General features: G+C 33.8%; 1 protein-coding gene across 1 annotated transcript; it reads left to right on the top strand.

Annotated features, from left to right (window-relative positions):
• Positions 1–12,231: 12,231 nt before the first annotated feature.
• LOC130825210 (uncharacterized) lies at positions 12,232–21,055 on the top strand. Its single transcript, XM_057690326.1, has 13 exons — positions 12,232–12,623; positions 13,347–13,533; positions 14,633–14,705; positions 15,710–15,857; positions 16,968–17,077; positions 17,224–17,364; positions 18,005–18,146; positions 18,215–18,355; positions 18,799–18,959; positions 19,049–19,123; positions 19,240–19,372; positions 20,181–20,450; positions 20,588–21,055. The coding sequence occupies exons 1-13, from the start codon at positions 12,315–12,317 to the stop codon at positions 20,726–20,728; spliced, it is 2,031 nt and encodes a 676-aa protein (XP_057546309.1). The 5' UTR covers positions 12,232–12,314; the 3' UTR covers positions 20,729–21,055.
• The last annotated feature ends 324 nt before the right edge of the window (positions 21,056–21,379 follow it).

The raw sequence follows: 21,379 nt of genomic DNA, 5'->3' as shown, positions 1-21,379 counted from the left end.
TTAAATGGTTTGACCATCCAACTCTTTATTTAAATCAAAATAAGTTAAATGTGCCCTATAAACTATTTTGCGAAATACACCAAAGTTTTTGTTGAGAATGGAAATACCTCTATATAACATAATTCTAATTTTGAAAGTATTGAGCAAAGGACATGAAAAAAAGAGGACAACCTAGCAGAAAATATTGACTGATTATGACACTGAGAATATAGGAAGTATGTGTTTGACCGTTAAGAGTGCATTTACAGACAACAGTAATGATTACTAATAAGAATAAGAATGTTTGAACATGCCATATTGTTAATTAGGCCATCATCTTATTCAAATCTAGATAATATACCTTTGCATATATTTGATGGTCTTTTGCTTTCATTTGCAGCCTTGCAGGTGGTTCTGGAGTGGAGGGTCTCACCAGTTGCAATCTTTTTATCTCATTTGATAAGGGTATATAGAGATAAGGTTATGGTCTGCGGCCTTTCAACTCTTTTCAGATAAGATCATAACTTCTGTGAGCGGGATATACTGGGTATTGTTAGAGCATATAAATATCCTGGGACCTTAACCATAAGCTTAAGCTTTTAGTTGAGCTGGTTCCTTAACATGGTATCAGAAGCCAACGTGACAAGAGGTTATGGGTTTGAATCTCTACCACCTTTCATTTAAAGTGGAATGTTTGGCACTTATGTGCATCCACACTTCTAGACCAATAGGCTCTTGTGAGAAAGGGCGTGTTAGAGTGTATAGTATATCCTAAGGCCTCAACCATAAGATTAAGCTTTTAGTTGAGTTGATTCCTTGACAGGTATGATGATGTTGAAGCTTATTAGCTATTAAATTCAAATTTAGTGGCAAAAAAATCCCACAAAACTATGTATGCTAATTAAAACACTAGAATTAACACTGAAAAGTTATATGTGAAAGAGGTCTGAAAATACATTTTGTGGTCAGGGATTTGCCTTCACTGTTAAGTAGATGAACACCAAAATGATTCAGACACATTTGACAGGAAAGGACAGGAAGAACATGTGAAATGCAATAGGTGTTTTTCCATCCACTACTCGCACTGTTCCTTTAAATTTACTACTGAAAATAACATTTCTCCATAGAGCAGTTAATGGTTGCGTCTCTATGGTTGATGGACGTAGTCTACAAAGCTATGATTACAAGCCCGCAGTACAACAGGAGTTGTTTTCTTCTTGGTTATCCATGCATTAAGGCTGTATAATCACAGATCTTCAGAAAATCACTCGCATTAATTATTGGAGTCTATAAAATCAAGATTTTAACTCTAGTTCGTCACACATTCTTGGTTCAAAGCCTGGATAAAGGAGGGGTGAGCCTAAGTTTGAGAGTTGAGACAATTAACTGGAAAACCTTTTCACTGTGAGAATATACAACATATTCTAAGGCTTTAACCACTAGTTTAAGCTTTTGGTTGAGTTAGTTCTTTAACATGATATTAGGACCAGCGTGATAAAAGGTCATGGGTTTGAATTTCAAACCCCTCTTATTTAAAGTGAAATATTTAACACTAAGCATAAAGAGAGCTTGTGTTGTACTTACACTTTATAAAGTAAAATATTTTGTGCTGCATCCACACTTATTTTCAAATGAAATATTTAACGCCAGGCATGAGGAAAGCTTGTATTGCAATGATGCTTTTAGCATAAAGGGCTCTCGTGTGAGGGAGCGTGTTAGAGTATTTAACATATTCTAAGGCCTTAACCATCAATTTAATAAAACTTTTAATTAAGTTGGTTCATAAACAGTCTCATCTTATGAGTTATGAATAATATGATTGCGAACCAGTCACCCCAGACATGGTTTTGTTTAGTTGTTGTTCTGGAGATTAAAGAGTCGTATCAATGGTTAATACGATGTTGTTGAAGTTCACTAATTTCTATTTTCTATATGTAGAATTAGTATAAACTTATAGCTTTTTTTACCTTTATTAATCAATCAACTCCAATATATATATAAAGTTAACCCTAAAATTACCTTAACTTAGGCAACTAGAATTTTAGGAAACAAAATATAAAAGATAACAACCAAAAATATTCCCACACAATATATTATACCCACAAAATATATTATTCCAATACCCCCTCAAGTTGGAGCATGAGTGTCGAAAATGCCCATGGAGAGAAGATAGTCAAACTGTGACTTCCCAAGAGCCTTAGTGAAAATGTTAGCCAATTGAGAAGTAGTAAGGACATGCAATAGAGAAATCAAGCCTTCAATAATCGCATCTCGAACAAAATGACAATCAACTTTAATGTGTTTGCTTCGTTCATGAAAAACCGAATTCTTTGCAATGTGCAAAGCAGATTGACTATGTAACACCCGAATTTCCTCCCGTCCTTTGAAATCCGGGTGTTACAGACTATCACAAAACAATTTGATTGCCTTTGGCTGGTGCACGCCCAAACTCAACAATAAGCCCTTAAGCCACTTAAGCTCACAAGTAACTGCCGCCATAGAGCGGTATTCAGCCTCTGCAGAAGACGTCAACACAGTGAGTTGCGTTTTAGTTTTTCAAGAGATAGAAGAATGCCCGAGAAACACCAACCAACTTGTGATAGAGTGACGAGTAAGAGGATAAGCCGCCCAATTCGAATCACACCAACCTTGCAAGGTGAGATCACTATCAGCACTCAATAAGATACCCTGACCCGGTGTACCTTTCAAATAACGAACTACACGCAGAGCTGCTTACCAATGTTCGAGGTTCTTGTATAAACTGGGACAAGATATGAACGGAGTATGCTAAATCGAGTCTAGTGACCGCAAGGTAAATCAAACGGCCAACAAGCCGATGATACACCTCTGGATCCGCAAGATGTTTGCCTGCGGCACAACCAAGCTTGTGATTTTGTTGCATTGGAAAACCATTCGGCTTTGCCCCTAATAAACCCGCTTCAGAAATGATATCCAAAGTATACTTCCGTTGGCACAAAAAAAGGCCTAAGCACTACGAGCAATTTCTATACCTAAGAAATACTTTAAAGAACCAAGATCCTTTATTTTGAAACAATCTCCGAGATAAGCCTTGAAACCAACAAGTGCAGCGGAATGATTCCCAGAAATAATAAGATCATCAACATATACTAAGACATTAATCTGAATAATGCCTTTAGTATAAGTAAAGAGCGAATAATCAGAGTAGGATTGTAAGAAGTCGTACCCTTTCAAGGCTGCTACGAGCTTGGAAAACCAACACCTCGGGGCTTGTTTCAACCCATACAAGGACTTTCTCAGACGACACACCAATAACGGATCTGAACTCTCAAACCCGAGAGGTAATTTCATGGACACCTCCTCATCAAGATCACTATGAAAAAAGGCGTTATGAGCATCCATTTGATGAAGTTCTCAGTTTTTTGAAGCTGCAATAGCAAGATATGCCCTAGCAATAGTCATCTTTGCGACTGGAGCAAACGTTTCACCATAATCTATGCCTTCCTGCTGATAATTACCAAAAACGACCAAATGAGACTTGAGACGTTCAATATCACCATTAGACAAATATTTTGTCTTGTACACCCATTAACTCCCTAGAGCACGTTTACCGAGATGAAGGTGCTTTAAGGTCCAAGTCTCATTATCCTCCAAGGCTTTAATTTCTTCCTGCATAGTCGCCAAACTTCATGTTTCATTGCTTCTTTAAAGGATTTTGGATCATGACCACTAACAACAGCTGCCAGAAACTTACAATAATTCACAGAAAACTTGTCACAATTTATATAATGTGCTAAAGTATAAGGCGTACCTGAAGAAGTATTGGAAGATGGAGTGGAGGGGAACAAATTTTTAGCAAACACTGAGTGAGTCACATAATCACGAAGAAGAACCGAGGAAACTTTTTCCCGAAACCCACGCCCCAAAGGCTGACCTGTTGCCTCTCTGCCGGTGTTAGTGGGCTGGTCCCTGTGCACTGTGGCAGCTTCGGGCTGATGCTGTTGGATTCAAGGTCATATAATCTCCACCCTTTCTTCCCAAACGGATAGCCTACAAAGACACATTTTCGACTCCGACTCACAAACTTATCTCCATGAGTAATCTAATTATGTGCAAAACATAAACACCCAAAAGTGCGAATGGCACCAAACATAGGAGGTTTATTAAAGAGGATTTCAAATGGAGTTTTATTTTGTAGCAATGGAGTAGGAGTTCGATTAATTAGGTGAGCCGCAGTAAGAACACACTCACCCCAAAAATAAATTGGTAATTTGGCTTGGAATCTCAAAGCTCGCTCAACTGACAAAATATGTTTATGCTTTCTCTCAACCTTCCTGTTTTTTTGTGGAATACCCACGCATGAGGTTTGGAAAATAATACCAGTAGTATGAAAAAATCACGTAAACAATTAAACTCCGTACCATATCACTTTGCACAATTTTTATGGTTTGAGAGAATTGTCTTTCTACAATAGCAACAAACATCAAAAACAAACGAAAGACCTCCGTTTTATCATTCAACAAATAAATCCAAACAGCTCTAGAATAGTCATCAACTATCGTCAAAAAATAACGAGCTCTGCATGACGAAACATGTCTATACGGGCCCTACAAATCACAATGATTTTTTTCAAAAATTCTAGATGCTTTATTGTCACTCAAAGGAAACCTATCTCTTGGATGCTTAACACGCATGCACACTTCACATCCTTTATCTAAATAATCTTTGCTACTTATGGAACTTAACTACTTTCTCGGAAGGATGACCCATACGACGATGCCACAACTCCAAGTTAGACTTTGCAGCAATAGCACTCACATGATGCATCAAATCTGATTTGCTGAAATAATACAATCCGTCCCTCCTAGCTCCCGTTCCAAGTAACTTCTTCGTTTTGTCTTGTGTAGCACACATATAAGCATTAAATTGGACAATACAATGAAGGTCATCAATAAGTTGTGAAACTGAAAGTAAATTACAATGCAAATTAGGAACATAAAGCACCCTAGTAAGGCTAATTTTATCTAACAAACAAATAAAGCCAACAAGAGAAGCCGACACTGTTTCACCATTAGGCAACGACCCTACCGGACACTCAAAGTTTTTGATGTCAAAAATCCAAGATTTTTCTTCAGTTACGTGATGAGTAGCTCCCGTGTCAATAATCCAAGCGGTATCATCAAACTTACCATTCAAACGATTATCGAAAATTATAGCGTTACCTATTTTTGGTGGTGGTGGAGGTGATCTCTCACCACCGATCATGGTGTAAAAAAAGATTAAGAAGGCTTTGATACCATTTAGAATTAGTATAAACTTATGGTTTTTTTTACCTTTATTAATCAATCAATTCAAATATATATACAAAGCTAACCCTAGAATTACCTTAACTTAGGCAACTAGAATTTTAGAAAACAAAATATAAAAGATTACAACCAAAAATATTTCCACACAATATATTATTCCCAAAATATATTATACCCACAAAATATATTATTCCCAAAATATATTATACCCACAAAATATTTCATAATTAATGGTTATTCGTGATCTTGTTAATAAATAATTATTTGTTTTTGGGTTATTGGTTGGTGGATATAATTTGGTATTTTTTCATCGATAATCATTGTTTTTAAGTAACTTAGTAATAATATTTTTAATATATTGTATTCTAGATTAATAGGTTAATTAAGAATCTTGTATTTTGTATAATTGATAAAATTATTAGTTTATCAATTATCATTTAAAAAGAAATAACATTTGTATTTTAAAAGTTTATTGTTACACCTTCGCTTAAGATCCAAAAATATCCGAGACGCCCCGACAAAGAGTTTATTTTGTGGTGAGGGTTTTGTTACAGTATCTGAATAAACTTCAGATGATTGATGAGAAAGGACAATAATAACATGTGAAGACAGTGGGCTGTTTGCCATGGACGAGTATGATATTTCTACTCTTAATCATCAATTTAAATTTTTACTTGAGTTAGTTTCTTGACATGGCATCGAAAGCCAGCGCAACAAGAGATTACGGATTTGAATCTCAACTACCCCTTATTTAAAGTGGAATATTCAGTACCAGGTATGAGAAAGATCTGTATTGCATCCACACTTCTAGCTTAAAAGACTCTCATTTGAGAGACATATGTTAGAATATATAAATTATCCTAGAGCCTCACTTATTAGTTTTTTGGTTGAGTTGGTACCTTAAGAGTGACATTACAAGGAACTCTTCGTCATTTAGAAATTGCTACAATCAGTAACATTACGACTGATGCCTGATGGACATAGTCTACATATCTATGATTATCTTTCGTCCACTATTTGAATGATAAGCCCACCTACTGTCAGCTCCTGGTGGCCGGTGTTCCCTTCTTGGTGTATACATGAAAAATTGAAGGCTGAAGCATTATAGTACATTTTTAGAGAATACACCTAATGGAAGTCTAATCAGTCTATCAGCCAATTTGCATTGTTCACCTGAGAAATTAATTGCTTCACTGTCATTGGTCATGCGCATTATAACTTATTGTCAGACATAATAAGTAAATCTTAAACAAAATCTATGAATCATGTGATGTTCAATAGAACTTTCCAACTAACTCGACCAAAAGCTTAAGTTAATGGTTGAGGCTTTAAAATATATTATATACTCTAACAAGCCTCTTCACACGAGAGTCCATTGGACTAGAAGGATAGATGCGCACATACACTGAATATTTCACTTTAAATGAGGGGCGATAGAGATTTGAACATGTGACCTCTTATCACACTGGTTTCTGATACCATGTCAAGGAACCAACTCAATCAAAAGTTAAAGCTGATAGTTGAGGCCCCAAGATATATTATATACTCTAATAACCTCATCATCATATAAAGTTAAAGACTTAGAGGTGCTCAATTGGATGGATTAGGGCTATTTTTTACGGGGTTGTAATGGGTCAGGTCAAATGAAAATGTTAACGGGTTGTTTAATGATGCATTTGTTTCTTCTGGCATTACTATATAAAATTATCATTTATTTAAAGACAATTTTCTTATATTTTTGCTCTAATTGTTAGTCAAACCACAATGTTTTGGATACAATTTGCTCTAATTGTTAGCCTAACAGTATGTTCTTGATGCAATAAGTACATGACCCGTTAAAAGAGCCCGCTAAAAACAAATTAAATTATGTGTATTAAACAAAAGGTGACCCGTTTGAAGCCCGCTTCGGCCCGCTAATTTTGTTTGTAGTCTGGCCCGTTGAAAAATCAGCTCGTTTAAAAAATTAACAGACTTGACCCTTTTAAAAAGGGCCGGTCATATGTTTTAGTTGGGTCTCATCCTATTGCACACTTCTATGCATAGTCTTTCATCGGTTTATGAGTTTGTTGTAATTTTAATTTTTGTTTGGACTATTAAATTTGCCACATTTTCTTTTATAAAGAAAATGATTCTCATCACATTTTCTAATTTGCATATATGTATTTTCATTTTCTTTTTCAATATTATCTATACACCTCAAAATTTTTTTTATCTTATTCTCCTACCAATAAATGTACTCTAAATATTTACGTCAATATCCTTTATGTATAGCAAACTCAAAAGACAAAGAACATTTGAGTTATAGGAAATCATAGAGGGGAGAAATTTAGATAATTAGAGCTACATATAGAGGAAATGCCCTTGATATATAGCAAACCTAAAAGACAAAGAACATCTGATTATGTTCCACTTACCTGTTGTTATCGTTCCTTATCTTTTACAAATTGTTCTTTTACTCTCTTTTTATCTTTCTACCTTCTTATTTTTACTTTTTTCTTTCCTATGTATTGTATTTATTTTTATTCTTTTTTAATTATTGTTAATGGTCACCGGATGTTGTAAGTTGCAGGCTGCCGGATAGATTCACTCTCTTTGAGGATTTTTCTTGAGCCGAGGGACTCTTTGGCCGCATTTTCCTTTATGGGTATGAATTGCCGTCTTTCTTCCCTCCCCAGACTCTGATCATAGTTTTTCTATGAGCGGATATATTGGATATGATGATGATAATAGAGGAAAAAACAAGCTCAAGTTCTAATTGACATGATACAACTACATACAAGTCTATAATTATATTACACCCCAACTTATAAGTATCTATCTATTATATAAGCAAAATATATTGGTTTAAAATGTGAGCTAAGATTGATAAGGTTTGAAGTACCTTGATGAACAATAATGATTTCAATGAATTAACAAACGTTTGACAGAAAAATAAAATACAAAAATGACACAATGATTTAAGGAGGTTCAACCAATGACGATTACATCCTCCGTGGTGTGTAATTTCTTATTTATACTATTTCGGTGGAGTAAAGCAACTCTTACAAGTATTACAATTGAGTAAGAGATAAAATAAAGGCTATGTGTTTAGATTTAAGATTTGTGTTTAATGTGTTTTGATGTACATATGAGCCCCCTATTAATAGGGGAGATTACATTAATGAGCCATACAGACTTAAAGTCCAAGAATTAATAATATGTAACAGTACCTAAAACTTGAATAGCCAAAAACGGGATCCAAAGCTTGACAGATCAACCTGCACAACACTGCTCTTTCGAGTAAGTGAAGTGCTCGTTCGAGCAGTGGGTTCAGAACCTTCTGATGCATTCCAGCCAATGTGCTTGTTCGAGCATGCTAGGCGCTCGTTCGAGCACCTTCCTCGTGAGCCTTCTGACAGTTGCTGATCAATGTGCTCGAACAAGGCAATATTCAATCATCACATGCCTCGTACAGAATCTGATTATTTATCTTCGAAGTCTTCTCATTAAATCTCATTAAAATTCCATTACACCATATGTTTTAAGGCTCTTATCAGTACAACACCATTACACCATGCATTGAATCATAAACTTAAACACCACATTAACACACTAATTAATTCACCAATTTAACTACACATTACTCCACTCATGAGAATCCATCTCTATGCACCCATATGAATACATAGACTTCAATGGTGCACTCAAGACACCAATAATCTTCAACAAGGTTCATTCACAATCCTTGTTTTTCGTAAATTTTATTTAGTACCATGTTATTGTTTGTATGTTTACTACATAACACTGGTTCGGTTGCAACATTATTAGATTTATGGCCATTCCGTTTATTTTTAGGGTTCAGAGTGAAAAATAAAAAAGACCCCTAAAAATTTAAAGCGTAATGAATAATATAATATTCCTTTTGGTTTTATTGTTAATATTTGAATAATTTTATATAAAAACATTAATACCACGTATTACTGAGCAAAAAATATAAATTATGAAGTATATAAATTTAATTTAAGTTAAAATCAACCTAATATATGAAAATAGATTTTTTAGACCCTAAAAATTGAGACCCTAGGCAGTAGCACGCTTTACCCTTTGCTAATCAACGGCCATACTTTAAATTGTTGCCACCATTTCTTACATATTCTGAGTGCTGACCAAAATTCATTCTATCAATAAGATCACTGTACATGCATTACAATATAAAAATTCTACATTTTGATTTAGAGACTCCATTATGATATATTTGCAACTGACTATAATATATTTTGTGAGAAAATATTATTACAACTTGTAAGTATAAAGGTTCATACATCTATGTGTGAAGCGTGTAAGGCTTCACGAGTTTAAAGAGTACTTATATAAAAAGCTATTCTAAGCAGAAATATTCGTTATTACTATTCTATGCAAACAAATCTGATAAAGGGAAAATGGTTGGAGAAAATTTTGTATGGGTTTAGTCTACGTACTCTATTTTAACATGCTATAATTTTTAATTGTATTATAATATCAATTAACTATGTAATATAACAATCACAATAAATGACTTGCTAACGACCCGCTTACCCGCCCAATCATCACGTTTAATGGTGAGGCATAAAGAATTATATCTAATAGTCCAAAGTGTTTTAGAAAATAAAATGTAAAACATTAAAGCAAATATATAGAAGGTTGTTCGTGCAGTGGGATTGTATGTCGAGCATCGCAGCGTCTGTTCGTGCAGCACAATCATATGTTGTGCAGAGCGACACTTTAAGAAGGTACTCTGTGCGACCTAATGTCATGGGGCAAAGCACCTCTATTTTGTGACTATAGTTTTGTTAAATTAAAATTTTGTTTCATAAAGATTTGTTTTCTTACGTCAATGGATATTTCTTCATATTATAAGTGATTAATTATTGGTTACACTGAAGAAGTTATAGGATGTGTAACTTGCAATATTACTCTATAAATATGGAATTACATGAAAATACATATGAGAAGACGTTTATCACACAAATGCATTTTCTCTAAATTTAAGAAATCCTTAGCGTATTTTATTCATACTTGATCAAATGAAAAACTTTATAAACACTTCATAAAGTTTCTGATTTTAGTTGTTTCCAAAAATACATATACATTTAGGTTAACCATTAATGTGATTGATGTTGGAATCATTGGCCTTTTCAAGATCTTCTTATGACAATTAACACACATTTGTATATGAGAAATGTGTTTAGAGTTGTGTTTAACATGTGTTTGATATGGAAAGGTATGGTGTGACACGAACTTGCCGTTGGATTAAGAAAGTTATTTCTCGACTTCCCAAGTGTAAATAGACGGGACTTTCCCAAGGTTAACTCACCCACCAATAGCAATGTACATTCATTACTAGAGGTGTGGAGCAAATACTACTCTTGCATAAGTGAATAACAATAGAGATGAGAAATTGAGAATTGTGTGTTTACAAAAGGATAAAACACCAACTATATAGGCACATTCCAACAGCTCTTATTCAACCATCATAAACTTAAGAGCATAAATGTATTTTAATAGAATTAAAACACTTCATGAATGAAAATATAGTTGTTGGAGAAAGCTTTAAATGGCCATTTATCCAACAATTGATTGTATCTCATTGTAAATATTTCTCTTGTCAAAACCCAAAAATCTTTATGGAAAAATGTCACGAAAAAATAAGTTTAAAATTGTCTTCAATCTGTTATTAAATTTTTCGAGTGACTTAAATGTCACAAACCAATTTTAACGGACCTTCATCTAAAACAAGAAGTCGTTCATTGACATACAAAAGCATCTACAATATATCATTAATTGTAGTATAATTTTCATTATACTTCTTATATTTCTAATAATAACAAGAGTACTAGTTAAAGCACTTTAAAACCTACACTAACCCCGCGGTAGATTATGTAAGTCATATAATAGTACACCCAAAATAATGAACCTCAAATCCAACCATATAAAGACAAACTAATTGATATAATTGTAAAAGAAGTAATATTAAAATAAACTTTAAAAATAAATGAGAAAAAAGGATGATATCCTTCATATGGAAGAAAAGTATTCCTCGATTTTTTTCCAGGGTAAATTTATGCTTCAATATAAGGAAAATAATTATTATTTTATCACTTTTTTATTACTTGCAATTTATTTTTCCACCTCTCAAGCAATCAAATTCTATTAGTTAAGTTTCTTATCTAATTACTTTTATTTTCCTATTTTAAATTTAATTTTTCACTTAAATATTTACACTCAATCTAAACATATCGTAAGATACACTAAAAAAAATAATGATTAATTGAAAATCAAATTCATAATTTAATCAGAAAAGTTGGACAATAATCAAAGTATCTATCCATACCATACAAATTATCTTTCTTATCTTCTTTGCTCAAATAAACATCCCTTTACAAATTAATTATCTTAATGTTGGATTATGCCTATTTAATTGGCTTTTTGTTTAACTTTTAAGTACCCAACTAATTAGCTTTTTACATTGAACATACCAGTTTAATATGTATTAAAACAATAATTTCTTGGTTTTTTAGATGCACCATAGAAATATTTCGTACTATTCATTATTTTATGGTATTTTTCATGTTGCAGTTATTATATGAGAAAAAACATAATCATATGATATCTTGTTTTATTCGTCTTGCTACATATTTTTATACTATTAAATATTTGTGACTCTTATTTATGTCTTGTTATAGCAAGTTTTATTTCTTTCTAAAAAAAGATAAATTTAAAAAAATTAGAAAAAAATGTTAAAAAAATTCTGATTTGTTTTGACTAGTCATAATTTTCTATGTAAATTTTTAAAATTTTTCTCTAATTTTATATTAATTTTCGGTTAATTAATAGGTGAGATTATTTCCAAAAATAAATGTACCTCCTAAAAACGACGTAGTCTCATGAGATACAAATGACATAAACATGAGATACAAATGACCTAAACAATACTTATTTTTCCCGCGCAATTCCAAGATTTCCAGCTGCCGAATTCCAAATTCTCTCATTCTCCCAACGAAAGAAGCCGGTCCCTCCATCAGCGAACCATCAATGGAAACCTTTAATGAAGAAAAGCACATTACAAATGGCGTAATTGTAGCTTCCGCCATGGATTTAGACGATCTCCAACTACAACAGCCAGATATATCCGATCCATTCATCGAATTTATCGATTACGCAAGGTCGATTCTCTCTCCTCAAATGAACGAAGATGATGAAGATGGAGAGATAACTTCCGATTCAGGAGAGAGAGAAAGAGAAGGGCCTGGATGGACTTGGATTGCTTCTCGAGTGCTCAAAACTTGCATTTCTTACTCTAGCGGCGTCACTTCCGCAATTCTTCTTTCTGAGCTTTCGCAGGTTACTGTTAATTATTATTTTTTTTTTTTCGTTTTTTTTTTAACTTGCAGAAATCATGTTTACCTTAGTGTCTAGGTTTAATTGTTTTGAAAAATCACATCAATTTTCTGCTATTGCTGAAGTTTCTCACTTTTCAAGGGTTTTTGTTTCATATTGCTGTTATATTTTTGTATTTATAAGGTTCACTTACCATAATTTGCTAGTTTTGTTTGAATTCATCATGTCAAATTAATTTATTTCAAGATAGCGACTCCCATGTTTATTGTTTGAGTTCGGATTATGCTTTAGTTTGACTAAATAATATTGAACTTTTGGTTTGGTCAGGCTATTAAAATATGAAAATATTTATGTAATCTTACATCGGCAGAGAAGCGAGATTTAGTATTCTGGTATAAGACATATGCTTGCAGTTATGAGTGACTAGTGAAATCATTATAGGGATTAATTAATTTAGGGTTTTAGGAGACAAATACCTTCAGAAAATGTACGCTTTAATGGAAAAAACTTTGTTGATAATAAAAATTGATTTGCAAGGCATCAAAATTCATGAACAATAATCTTCTAAAGAGGTTAGTGGATTAGTTTTAGCTGTTTACCATTCATGGTCTTCAATAACATTTACTAATCCGGTGTCCCCTTTTCTTAACACAAGAGAAGGGCTAATGCAATGTGAGAAGTATTTGATTTATTATAGTTTTGTATTTGGTTGGTTGGTGTTGGCAGGCATGGAATGAACAGAGGAAAAGCAGTGCTCCGAGAAAAAGGCCAGATTGCATCAATCAGTTGAAGAAGAAGAACAGGAGAGCTAAACTTCAGAGTACAATTACAATTGACACCATATACGAGAAGAACTTTTTGTCACTAAATAGTGTTTTAGAAGCTGTGGTTGTTGATACCTTTGTTCTTCCAGGTTGGTATTATAGTCTTTAGTTATTGATTAAGGTTTATATTGCTATATGCATTATTTATGAATGCTGTCATGATGATTTTCATGCTAAATCTCTCTGCTGCAAGACGATGCAAATTATTTGTACCCCACGGGCACATTGCGTTCCTTAAAGTACATATATAGATGATGAAAAGGACGTTAGTTGTATCCAAAATACATAGATTTTTATGAAGGCATATCCAATGTTTCAGAAAACAAATTTTTGTGTAGTAGCATTCTTGTCATCCTCATAGAGTATGCTTTAGTTCATAAAGTATGCTTTACTTCTGACTTCTCAGTCCTGACATCTAGTTAATTTCCTGATTTAGTTCATAGAGTATGCTTCACTTTTGCTGGTTAAACATTTGTGAATTTGTTATTTGAGAAGTGTTCTGGAAATTTCAACTTTGGATTAGTAATTATTTAATATACTTTTGTTTGCATCTAGTTCTAGTGAGGGTAGTGGTGATATGATACATTTGCGAGTGAGGGTCATAGGTACTAACTACTATGCAATTTTAGAAAGATTTTGCATCACATAATCGATAGAGTTTACTTGGGTGTGAGCTTGTGATGTGATGGTGGTGGTGTTGGAATACTTAAGAGTCAAGTGAAAATATGTTTCTAGAATTTTTTACACGGTGAGTAAGATGAAAATTGTATGTCTAATCTTTTTTGTTGAGGGCATTTTAGATGGAATTCTTTATCTAACTTAGGAAAGACTACAACTAGCATTTGTCTTTTATTAGTTTATGACTTGAAGAATTATGTTTTGGAACAGAATGTATGAGAGAGGCACCGAGGAAGAACAAAATATGACAAAATGCAAAAGAGAATAGACTAGTTAAATCACCTTTCCACACCTTTGAAGTAATCCTTAGTATAGGTTAAAATTCCTTCGTCCTTAATAAAAGTTCAAGGGAAATGGATTGTCTTTCCTCTATTGCTTCTTTATGGTTATTAGATCCTAATATGATATTACTATTGTTAGATGATTAGATCCTTCTATAGTTGTCTTACTTTGTAATTCATTAGTATAGATGAATATGGTAACCATGCATCAAAAATGTCTTATTTTCAGGAACTAACATCTACATGATTACTCTTGGTGACTTTTGGAGTTCAAATACCATCGATCTATATCTCCATAGAAGGTAGAACTTTATAAATGTGAAGTTGCACATTTTATTTGTTATTAAGAGTCAATGGAAATAACCTTTTTGTTATCACAAGTGAAAGGTTGAATACTTCTGAGATCCCAAACCCCACCTAGAAAGCCCAGTTATGGCCTTGACCTTTGGGTTAATGAAATGTCTACTGAGCATTAGTACCTCGTGCACTATTTAGTTATTCTAGACAATTGAAGTGGCAAGTGTGTTATGTTTTGTATATTCAATCTATGAGAAGTGGACTTCCACCAGTGCTTGTGATTTATTTATCCTGAAAAGTTTTTCTTTCTTTATTCGGTTAGGTAATTTCTTTATGTGGTAATTTAGGAGCGAGGCTAGTTGCTGAATTGATTGTATTCATTGATTGATCATCGTATAAAAATAAATAAATGACTTTTTTAAAGATGAAAAAGGACAAATGTTTGTAATCATGAACACTGTTTGATGTGCTGGTGCTGTGTTATCTTTGATTTGAAATGGTATAAAGGATTATCGTCTTGCTACATCCGTATCATTATTGTGACATTTTAAAGTTATTGAACTTTTCTGTCTTGTTACACTTTAATGAGTAGTCATGAAGAGTGAGAGTGGGGAAACCCTTCCTAGAAGGTGTGCTTCTCTCTCATGCTGATGCACATTAGGGAGGTGGTTCTCTTATTTTGTGGTACTATTTTGTACGATTTTGTTTCTGGTGAAAAATTTTCATTTTCAAAAAAAAAAAAACACTTCAGTGAGTTTCTTATTACACTTATTATCATATACTATCCTGCTTTTTAAAATGTTACACTTCTCTCAAAAGCGTTCACACAAAAAGGAGAGTGTAAGAAAAACGAAGAATAGTATCTAATTTATCACTTTTGATTTTATATTAAATATCTTGAACTTGGATGTCAATGTGGTATAACAAGTTGAAAGTTGAGAGTCTTGAGACTTGCCAAAGTCATCAATAGGTGTAATGGGTTCACAATCTTGGGTACAACATATTGCAGATATTATGAACTGGTATCTCCTGATAATGGGATTTTAAAAAGGGGAAGGGAAGTCTTCCTTACAGGTTGCTACCTTCGAAGTGCTAGTGAAGGGTCTGGTCATCCTCGACTTTTACCAACAGAATATTTGGTGATACTGTTGGATGAGGTAAATGATTAAGCTTTATGTTGTGGCTTTTATACCTTTGTAATGTTAAAATGTTAAAGTTGTGATGATGTTATTGGCTACCAGAACTGGATACTAGGCTTTCTCTTACTGGAAAACATTATGCTGGGATTTCAAAGCTTGCTACAATTACAGAAGTTAGGGCTGATTTTCGAGTAATCAGAGACTCCACCTCAAGTTTTGTATTCAGTAAATTGCATGCCTCATTACATTATTCTCATATCTATATATACTACTTAGCAAGTGCCCGAAACCCTTCTCATAATTTCTTTCTCTCTCCTGTATTACATAGGAATTACTCACCACCCACCCTTAACAATTTTCTGTTATGAAATCAGAATAGTTAACAAAATATTCCCTTGTGCTGACTCATCATTTGTTGGCTGCTTCTTTTTGCTTTTGTATGTGATCCACTGCTTGAACGGTATAGCACATTATACATGATAATTTTGTAGGTCTGTAAATTAGTGGTTGTACAGGAATGAGTGAAATGTTCAGTTAAATGTTACTTTGTTGATGTGATATTGTTATATTTCATATAAATGCTTCTGTATCTCACTTATTTATATCTATGGATCAACCTAATCATTAGCCTAAATCCCAGAAAATTAAAGATTCACAGAAAGAAAATCTGTGAGTTGATCTTAATCAAGCATTTGGCTTTGCTAACAATTTGAGAAAGCATATTCTGTACTAAAGACTATGTACTTGTGATCTGAAGTTCTGATCGCATCAATGTATTTTTGGATATTTCTCCTTGAATGTTTCTCCTACATAATCTCATGTAAAAATAGAAAAAAAAGAAGACATATAGGCCTAAAAATCGAATTCTTATTTTCTAAAAATTATTATTGACAACAATACAGGTGCATTACAACTTGATAAGTCTTTAGAGATTTAAATAAAAAGCAAGGGGAGGGAGAGTGATGGCTGAACCTTTTATTTGAATATACTATCAGGAGAGGTTAAATTAGCAGCTCCTGCTTGCTGTGAGCTTCTTTAGTCGCGGGGGATCAATTTTGGTGGCTGTATTACAAAGTTAAAATTAGTTAAGTAATTAGACATGGCTTTCCTAACTTTGCATTTCTGTAGGAGCAAGATGATGATGCCATGCTATTAGGAGCTCAATTTTGTACCGACTCGTTTTCCTCTATTTCTCCAGATAGGGCAAATGAAGGAGTTTCCTATTCATTATATGCAAGGTAAAAGATCTCCCATTGCACAACATATGTACCCTAAACTTAAATTTCTATAAGAATAGAATTTTATCAAAGTTTCAATTCTATGTTCACTGTTCACGGTCAGTCGATTTTAAGTTTTTTTTGTCCTTTTAATATTCTTTATTTAGGATTGAATCCATAGGGCCTCTAGAGATTTTGGAGAAATTTGGTGGTGTACAGAGGAAGCAAATTAAACTAGTTGACAATGATAGCTCCGAAATGAATTTCTTCTTATGGGGTGAGCAAGTTGTGCTGGCTAATCTCTTTAGGTAAAACTCATACTTTTTGTTGGCAAAAGTTTCTATTTTCTTTTCAGAATAGCACATTTGTGCTGTCATGGCCGGAGGCATATATAGTGTTAAGGGGTCATTTGGCACCACTGGCTCTTTTGACTTTTAAAAACTTGTGTATATTTTCTGTGTATACAAAAGAAAAAACACCATAAGACTCTTGCATTGAACCTACTTGACATATAAATAACTAGAAAAGTGTCTAAAAATTGATAGTAGTAGTCGTAGTAGTATACCATTGTAGTGACATTTATCCATCATTTTGAATGAGTAGGCTATGTTTTTTTTTGTGTCGGATCTTTGTAGTCGATTTATCTATCAAGTAGTGTCGGATAACCTATAGTTTGTGGGCAAATATGAATTACTACTTCTATAAAAAAAAAAAAAAATTTTGGCCAAGATTTAAATTTATCAGCAACAATTATTTGATATTTTAAGCATTATATATTTACTGTATTTATTTCTGACTATTGCACATAAATGGACAAGTTAAATGCTGTACACTAATAATTGTTAAATTTTTTGTTATATCACATTAATTTTGCTATTGACTTTAACTCCGAGTCTCTGACTTTATGAAGCCACTTATTATAATTTTTGGATCCGCCACTATGTGCAGTACTGGAAGTATGCTTGCAATTGACAGACCGTTCATCGCAAGTGCTTTTGAGAATGATGTTGATATATGTGGAAGGGTTTGTCTTGAATATGGCAGTGCAACTCAGTTATATCTAGTCCCATACATTCGGCAAGGTGAACAGGTACATTCGTCATTCACAGCACATTATATTATAGGTGAAACAGAAATTATAACATCTGTGGGAATCAGGTATGTCTTGGACTGACAACAAATCGACGAGGATCCAGGCTTTCAACAACTTTGTGTTCTACTCAAGGCCTTAAAGGCTCTCAAGTGACTCTACCATGTGATTCTCAGGGATCTGTTGATTTTAGTAATTATCCTTTCCAGGTGAGTTAGCTTTTACTGTTCGTGAAGGTTCCATGATATGATGTTTGCCCTGTTTTGGTGATTTACATATGGAATGATAGATATATACATTTTTTTTATCAAACGATTACTGCAAAATTCTTACCCCTGGTGCTCAGTCCAACCAGCCCCTCATCTACACACTAAACAAAAAACTTGTTTGGCACGCTAAGATATAAGAGAATACAACAATATTGCTAGAGCCTTAATCCCAAAAATATTGAAGCCGGCTACATGAACAATACAAGGGAAATAAAGAAACATTTGTTAATCTAAGAGAGTGGCATTCCACATCAGAAGTTTTTAATAGCTTGTGGTTCAATATCACTTCTGTTGTGCACGCCTTTGCCGCAAATGATATAATTTCTACACCATGCTTTCAATTTCTTAGTCTTCACCAAGTTCTTACTTGTTCAGTTTTGCAGTCTTTTATAATTGATCTGCATGAGAAGATGACTGGTATTAGCATCTATGGTGTTGTCCTGGATATTTTACGAGAAGCAAATACAGCAAAAACAGTCTTCAATTTGAAAATTCAAGACCCAACTGGAACTATATGCATAAAGCTGCATTTATCTGAATCTTGGTACTGTCAATCATTATTTGGACCTATGAAATGTTAGAATGTTACCTCTTTGGAGATCATTTGTTGCTTAGTTATCTCATTTTTTTTAGGTCTTTGGGGAGATTAAGCCTTGGTCATACCATATTCATTTCTGGTTTGACATGCACCATGACAAAACATAAGCGGTGAACAGCTCTTCAATTTCCTTTAGACAGCTTTTGTGACTTGTACTGGTAATCTGACTCTCAGTTGAATCTGCATTATTGCTTACAAGTTTCAAAAATTCTGGCTTTGTTGACAGTCTAGAAGCACGATGGTTTGAGGATGATACACGAACTTTTTTTGTCAACCTAAGTTGCTTGCCTGCAATCCTGAACTCGTCTTGTCTCCACAAGTCATCATACCTTGCTGAAATGCAGAATACTGGTACACATGTATGTCTATCGTTGCATTTACCATTCTTTGTGCTGCTTGGCTAGTTATGTGCCTTTTAGTGTTTCTTGCAAGAATATCATACATCAATTCGATAACCTTAAACTTAAATAGCATAGCCAATGATTGGATACCTCTTTACTAGTCTATTATACTGCATTTTTTTCTGGTCAAAACTGAGATCTGGAATATCTGCTGCAGCTTTGAACTCCCCTCACGTCTACCCATGCATATTTGGCTGAAGTTGAAACTAGGGGTTAGAAGCCTAGTCCTTTCTTGTGTAAAGTTTGTTGGCTTGGTTGGTAAAGCTACTGGATGTTGGGCGTAGTACCGATGTGCTTCCTCATGGGCCATCAGCCATGTCTTAAAGCAATTTTATTTGGTCATTATATACTGGTTTAATGGTCACCGTTAATCCCATAAATTTCTAGTTTCGTGGAACAGAAACTCTTCTTTACTTCCCATGACAAGTTTAAACACTTTATACAAATTGGAGTCGTCATTCATTAGATCTCACAATACTTCTAATTGGCTGAAGGCATATTATTGTGGTTTTTATTTTAGTTTACATGGGATTTTGCAAATGTCATGAGGCATTTTTTTTATAAAAAAGTTTTCAAGGTTTTTCTGCAGGCTGCCTCCAGTCATTCTCACATAGGAATAAATGTGGAAATAGATTCTTATTTTCTCCAATGTTTAGAAGGGATTCTGAATCTGTACAATGTACAGAAATTTTTCCGAGTTACAAAACTTTTGTCCGTGAGTTATAGTTCGTTAATCCATTGCTTTCTACTGGTGTGTATTGAGTAGATTTGCAGAGTATCGCTGGATCAAATCGAACACTGTCACGTTAACACAAGATTAGCCCATGCTACTTGTGGACATTTTGTCAAGACGAATGCGTCTGGACCTTTGGAGTGTGAGTTCTGTCGCTGCAGTTGTGAGATGAAAACTAGGCGCACTTTTCATTTAAAAATTACCGTGGCAGATGAGAGTGGTAAAGTATTTGCATGGTGTACTGGACAAACTGCTATTGAGTTACTGCAAATATCTCCTGATGAATTCTATGAATTACCAGAGGTATTTTTTTGCATCTTCTCGTTATTCCCCTTAAAAATGGGAACGAGAAAGAAATGGATGATCAAACAGTATAAGATGGTTAAGTTTGTAACTTCATCATTATCTGACTTTTGCTTCCTTTGGCATTTCAAAATCAGGAGGAACAAGTAATATACCCGTGTTCACTTGAGAATGAAAGATATATGGTGGCTATTGTGAACTGTAGCCAAGAGGAAGGCGGAGTAACTACAGAAAATGATATGACCTCTTGGGAGATCACCGGTGCTCTCAAATTATAATTTGCTCAATGTTTGGACGTGTAAGTCTACATTTATTTGCAATCGTGTGGACAGTCATTTTAATGAACCTTTAATCCATTGCTCATATACTGTAACATAGACCATGAGATGATGGTGTGTTTTGGTGTTTTGGTGTTTTGAGTCCAGAATGAAATATATGAAATTCCAACGTCCTTTATTTCTCATAGCTTGAATGTTAAAGGCACAATGGCTTGCATTCGTGCTCTACATCTTGTGTAAACTGAAACGATAACTAAAAATTGTTATGAACCTAAACTAAAACTGAACCTATTCAAGTCTTGAAAGAACCTAATTAAAGATTATTTTTTATAATTTTTCCTATGTTTTATGACCATTTTAATTTTTAATAACGGACAATAATCCTTTAGGTTTTTCAGATGACCACAAATATTTTAAAACAGATTTGCTTTCGCTTCAACTTGAAAGAAAAACTACCCACCTTGTTCTTCCTCGCACATCCACTCATAGAATTAAATCTATTCAAGTTATGTTAGCCCAATTTCTTGTACGAATCAGTCCAAACCAAATCAACCATATAACTTCTTCCTTCAAAGCTATATTCTTTTTACAAATACTCGTGATGCAACTAATTCAATTTCTTTTGGTAATTTAAAGTAGTCATTTTTGAAA

Source organism: Amaranthus tricolor, chromosome 10, assembly GCF_026212465.1.
Source record: "Amaranthus tricolor cultivar Red isolate AtriRed21 chromosome 10, ASM2621246v1, whole genome shotgun sequence".
Classification (NCBI taxonomy): Eukaryota; Viridiplantae; Streptophyta; class Magnoliopsida; order Caryophyllales; family Amaranthaceae; genus Amaranthus; species Amaranthus tricolor.
Note: the sequence above shows the minus strand (reverse complement) of the source record. Positions and strands in the feature narration are given on the sequence as shown.

What these genes read in the sequence shown, in the direction of transcription:
- LOC130825210 (XM_057690326.1), top strand. Translation starts at nt 12,315, where the DNA reads ATGGAAACCTTTAATGAAGAAAAGCACATTACAAATGGCGTAATTGTA. An exon ending in TCCTATTCATTATATGCAAG is followed by an intron (nt 17,078 to 17,223) that starts GTAAAAGATCTC and finishes TTCTTTATTTAG; the next exon opens with GATTGAATCCATAGGGCCTC. An exon ending in CTGCATTTATCTGAATCTTG is followed by an intron (nt 18,960 to 19,048) that starts GTACTGTCAATC and finishes CATTTTTTTTAG; the next exon opens with GTCTTTGGGGAGATTAAGCC.